General features: G+C 47.3%; 1 protein-coding gene across 1 annotated transcript; it reads right to left on the bottom strand.

Moving 5' to 3' along the window:
• Positions 1-1036: 1036 nt before the first annotated feature.
• LOC145790267 (uncharacterized) lies at positions 1037-5346 on the bottom strand. Its single transcript, XM_082868041.1, has 6 exons — positions 4914-5346; positions 2931-3587; positions 2642-2803; positions 1955-2548; positions 1774-1872; positions 1037-1565 (listed from the first exon to the last, which is right to left on the bottom strand). Exons 1-6 carry the CDS (start codon positions 5139-5141, stop codon positions 1149-1151), a joined length of 2157 nt encoding a protein of 718 aa, XP_082724167.1. The 5' UTR covers positions 5142-5346; the 3' UTR covers positions 1037-1148.
• Between the last annotated feature and the right edge of the window lie 256 nt (positions 5347-5602).

Genomic DNA, 5602 nt, shown 5'->3' with positions numbered 1-5602 from the left:
AACTTTCCGTTGCTTTGGAGTGCCGCATTGTTCTTCAGACTAGGGGCAACTTTCCAGTTGCAAGGATCTGGGGTTGTGTATCTCAGTGACAGATTTTCGGCATGTCCAGTTCTGATCCACATCGAAAATGGTTTTGAAAAGTTTTAATAAAAGTTGACTTTGTTCAAATCAATCTTTTTATGACTTAGACCATTTTTGGACCAAAAGTGGAAAATTTTCAGTACCATAACTTTCAATTTCATTGATTTCAAAATAGAGTTCTCCTGCTCTTGTATTACAATCGAGGTTGCTTTTTAGTACAATCATAAAGAAAACTTGAAAATACTAATAAGCAATAAATTTGGGGCATAGTTGAATCAAGTATCTCTGTGTCCCACTCCAGAGTTGGACGGGATATCTGATACCAAGCTGGGCCCAACTTGTACCTCCTTTTTTGAGCCAATCCACATATTTATCTAACAAAGCGCAACTGAAGGTTGAAACAGGGGCCAGAAACTCTCTAGTCCTCCATGCCGTGGCATGTCTCTGGCCGGCCAGCTCCCATGGATGACTGGCAATGTTGCAGTGTGTCCCCTCGGCCTTGTCTTGCTCTTCGAAGGAGAACTCCAAGCATTACCATACAACAGGAGAGCCGAAGGCCTTCATTTCAGACGCGTTCCGATGCCCAGATCGTCAGAAGTACACCTTTTGTTTTTGAGCTTTTTGCTTATCGAGTTGTTGTACTTTGTTTATCAGTTGTTTGTCGAGCGGACGTGTTTTGTGTTTTGAGTCCTTGCTCTCTGTTTAAGCAAATTTTGTTAAAGTCTTGTTTGTTTGCATTGTTGCTTTTTGCTTATCGAGTTGTAAACTTGCTAAAGATTCTGTTATATCTTAGTAAGTTGGGTTGTTTAGTTTGTTGCGTCGGTTCACTACCTGATTTGGTGATTACAATGCGCATTACCATTCAAATTCATTTCTTGTGCAAAACAAATTGATGCGATACGATACTAAAAGTTCAAACTACAAACACCTTTTCAAAAGCTATTTCATTTCATCATGCTTTACAACGAACAAAAGGTACAGGTTTTACAAAAACAAAACTGCCTAACAATGTGCAAAGTGCTACAAACTACTAGTAAAAAGAAAAATAAAGCATGGAAATAACAACATCAAAATCCTCGGGAACGGGAACGAGAAGCCCGCCTGGTCCTCTTTTGTGGAACAACCTCCACACCATCATCAGAGTCGGAGCTGTCGTCCTCAGGATCCTCCTCAGCCTCGCCTCTGTTCCCCGAGCCAAAACCGGAGCCTCCCTCCTCGACAGATGTCTCGAACTGACGGTCGGTAGCCTCCTCCTCCTCCTCCTCATCAGACTCCACCTCCACAACATGAGCCCTGCGTCTGCGGACAGGTCTCCCTCGAGCTCCTCGAAATGGCCTAGATGGCCCGGCTCCTCGGGAAGGCCGAGATGACCCCTCCCCCTGATAAGGCCCGGATGGCCCAGCTCCCTGATAAGGCCCAGATGGCCCAGCTCCCCAATGAGGCCCAGGTGGCCTGGTCTGTGGCTGACCGGACCATGAAGGCATCTGAAAACAAAGAGTTCAATTCAAATACATCAGTCCGAATATATACATCAGATGCAGATACAAGCAAAAGCTACGTAAAGTGGGTGCATGTAAATACAGTGTACAAGTGAGGTGTGTGTCAGATGTGCTCTACACAAGTAGTCTATCGATGCAGTAGAAATCAGCATGTCATCAGAAGTATGATAAATGCCAAAAAATTGAAGGGTACCTGAATGCCCGCAACAGACAACTGTGCCTCCCTGCGTAGGACCATGCCCTCGAGTGTGGCCACCAGCTCAACCATCTCCTCCATGTACCCTCGCGATGGCTGCAAAAATGAGTTCATAATCATCAGTGAACAAATGAGTATTTAAACATCTGAAATGATGAATGACGAAAGTGGAGCGTACCGGCGGTGAGTCCGGATCAATGGCATATCGATCACTGGGCATCCGAGGCTCTAGTGGAACTGGAATCGGAGAGCTAGTCCCATACTGCCACGCCATCAACTCAGTAGGCATATCTGGCCATCCCAGATGAGGATGAATCGACGGGTTCGGAGGAAACGGTCTACTCCCACCTCTAGATGCGCCAGCCCTGCTAGAAGAAGGGATGTCTGTAGCCCGAGCCTGAGCCTGATCCGAGGACGACATACCGGCAGGTCTCATCATCGGAATACGAGCTTCTGTCAATGGAGGCATCAAATATATGTGACGGTAGGTGGCGTAGTCCCCCTCCGCAACATATAACAAAGCATCGCTGCCTAGCATGGCGCCGACTACCTCTGAGTAAGAGAGCCCGTCAGCGGTCCGCATACTAGCCGGAGGTACCGCGGGAACATCCTGGGAAAGATACCCCCGTACCTGGCACAGAAAGCGCTCCCCCAGGAACCAGACTCTGCCGACTGGCCCTTCGAGCAGGACCCTATACCGGGAGATGCCTGATGCTCCGGTATACTGAAGTAAGAGATCATCACCCAGAGGTGCCCAAGGCTGCCAAGTAATCTGCGGATGATAAATGTATAAACCAATCAGAAAACGAGAATATACAGAGCAAATCAAAGATGAAAATGAAAAGAACTGAAAGTTCTGAAATACCTCTGAGTGTCGCACAGTGTCGAAGTACTGTCGCAGGCGAACCAGGGTCTCTCGAGGCCTCGCCCGGTGCGGGCCCTCAAAAATCAATGAATATGGGGTCACGGGAATCCCCACCACCTCCAGCACTGGGGCTAACGATGGGAAATATACATAAGCCCATAACTGAGAAGAGCAGTGCAGAATGTAAATACGAAATGCCGAGAGCAAAATGCAGACTGTAAAAGTACGATGTGTGTGCAATGTACAAGTAATGAAGAGCAGAAATGTAAATCGAAGGGACAGAAAGTACCTCCCAAGCTCTCCAGTAGCCGCCAAGCAAATCGCCCCGCCCGCGGGAGGTCGCGCTCATGTAAAAGTAGAGGGTAGCCAGGCCAGCGCCACCCCAATCATATCTACTGACCTGTGATAGGTCGACTAGAGCGCTCAACAGATATAGCCCAATGGTGTTCCCTCTGTCGGCGAACAGGGTAGTCCCGAAGAGGAACATCAGGAAGCCACGAGTATACTGCTCTGTCTCCTCAGGAGTCTCGGGCATCATCTCAGCCCGCCGAAAATGGGAGGAAAACCAAGTATAGCGGACTCTCCCAGAGACCCTGTCAACAGGTGGGCGAGCCCCCAACAAATACATCCAGGCGGCCTCCCACTCGCCCATATCCTCATCGTATGGGATGGCCCAACCTCCGACATCAAGGCCGGTCAATACAGCAAAATCAAAAGGGGTCATAGTCATGTCCCCGGTAGCAGAGAAATGAAAGGAATTAGTGGTGTCCCACCATCTCTCTACCAAAGCTGCCATCAAGGTCCTCCTGGCAGGACAGCGTGACAACCCGGCGCAGAAGGGCCCAAACCCTGCCAAGTCTACCAAACCCCTGACGCCCTCCGGGAGCTCAGCATACCAATCCCGTGCCATGGTAGAACCATACCCTCGCACACTGCGGGAACCACCCTGCATTCAGAATGAATATATGTGTCAATAATGAAATAAATGGGCTGTGTGCCAATAAGATGAAATGGGCTGTGTGCCGACGAAGTAAAATAAACTACATGCAAATTCTATCTACCTGGGCTGCGTGTTCAGAGAATTTGAATTTTGGGCTGCGTGTTCAACTTTCAGTTAATTTGTGGGCTGCGTGTTCACTATCTACCTGGGCTGCGTGTTCAAAGAATTTGAATTTTGGGCTGCGTGTTCAACTTTCAGTTAATTTGTGGGCTGCGTGTTCACTATCTACCTGGGCTGCGTGTTCAGAGAATTTGAATTTTGGGCTGCGTGTTCAATTTTCAGTTTATTTGTGGGCTGCGTGTTCACTATCTACCTGGGCTGCGTGTTCAGAGAATTTGAATTTTGGGCTGCGTGTTCAACTTTCAGTTAATTTGTGGGCTGCGTGTTCACTATCTACCTGGGCTGCGTGTTCAGAGAATTTGAATTTTGGGCTGCGTGTTCAATTTTCGGTTTATTTGTGGGCTGCGTGTTCACTATCTACCTGGGCTGCGTGTTCAGAGAATTTGAATTTTGGGCTGCGTGTTCAACTTTCAGTTAATTTGTGGGCTGCGTGTTCACTATCTACCTGGGCTGCGTGTTCACTATCTACCTGGGCTGCGTGTTCAGAGAATTTGAATTTTGGGCTGCGTGTTCAATTTTCAGTTAATTTGTGGGCTGCGTGTTCACTATCTACCTGGGCTGCGTGTTCAGAGAATTTGAATTTTGGGCTGCGTGTTCAATTTTCAGTTTATTTGTGGGCTGCGTGTTCACTATCCACCTGGGCTGCGTGTTCAGAGAATTTGAATTTTGGGCTGCGTGTTCAATTTTCGGTTTATTTGTGGGCTGCGTGTTCACTATCTACCTGGGCTGCGTGTTCAGAGAATTTGAATTTTGGGCTGCGTGTTCAACTTTCAGTTAATTGTGGGCTGCGTGTTCACTATCTACCTGGGCTGCGTGTTCAGAGAATTTTTGAATTTTGGGCTGCGTGTTCAACTTTCAGTTAATTGTGGGCTGCGTGTTCACTATCTATCTGGGCTGCGTGTTCAGAAAATTTAAAGTGTGGGCTGTGTGTTCACTTTCGAATTCGGGCTGTGTGTTCGACAAATCAGTGTTTGAGCCGTGTGTTCTAAAGTGTGGGCTGTGTGTTCGCAATTAATTAATGAGCCGAGTGTTCAGAAATTCAAGTGTTGAAACTACATGTTCAAAGATGTAAGGAAAGTACTATGTCACAAGCTAAATGTTTAAGCATGGCAAGGGTGCGAAATGTAAAAAAACAGAGGATGAGGTAAATACCTCTCGGGCCTCGTGAGAGAGATGCTGCTCCGGCTCTCTGAGAAGCAGATCCGCAGGTGCTCTCTCGTCGAAACTGGTAAAATGACGGAAAACGGCACGTGGAAGAACGTGTACTGGTGGACGATACCTCCCGGGAATAAAAGGGCGAGTCCTCGGAGGTAGGGTCATGGGATCGAAGTCATCACCGGCACCTGAAAAGCCTCCACCGTGGGGAGAATTGCCCGCCATGTTCAAGAATCTGCAAAAGGGAAGCAAAAATGAGCAAAATGCGCAAAAATTGGAAAAGTCAACAAAAGTCAACTCTCGAAAAATAAAAAGTCAACAAAAGTCAACTCCCGAGAAAATATTCTAAATATTAAGATGAACTTACCTCAAGTGTTGAAAATGCAAAAAGAAGCTCCGAAGCCGGAATTTAATCGCTCCAAAGTGTTTAAAACTAAGTGTTTTTACGAAAACAATTTGCGCGAGGCGTTGGAAAACGCGCGTAAAACTCAAAACTGGAGAGAAAAGCGTTGAAAGAGGCAAGGAATGAAATGGAGTTCGGCTGCTATTTATAGGCTTCAAGCCTTGGATGAAATGCATGCAAAAAGGAGGCAAAAAGACGAAAATGCCCCTGGGAAAAGGGCACGGCCGGCCGGCCTCTAAAAATAGCTGGCCAGCCATCTGCTTTTTGCAGAAATGGCCGGCCA

This window comes from Camellia sinensis, chromosome 5 (genome assembly GCF_055761805.1).
Source record: "Camellia sinensis isolate YWXY chromosome 5, ASM5576180v1, whole genome shotgun sequence".
Lineage (NCBI taxonomy): Eukaryota > Viridiplantae > Streptophyta > Magnoliopsida > Ericales > Theaceae > Camellia > Camellia sinensis.
The sequence above is the reverse complement of the archived record's forward strand: the minus strand, read 5'-3'. Positions and strand labels throughout refer to the sequence as shown.

Excerpts from the sequence above, each read along its gene's own strand:
- LOC145790267 (XM_082868041.1), bottom strand. The coding sequence starts at position 5,141 with ATGGCGGGCAATTCTCCCCACGGTGGAGGCTTTTCAGGTGCCGGTGAT. Across the intron at positions 3,588-4,913 it reads TCTCTCACGAGGCCCGAGAG|GGTGGTTCCCGCAGTGTGCG; the intron begins GTATTTACCTCA and ends TTCTGAATGCAG. Across the intron at positions 2,804-2,930 it reads GCTACTGGAGAGCTTGGGAG|TTATGGGCTTATGTATATTT; the intron begins GTACTTTCTGTC and ends TGCTCTTCTCAG.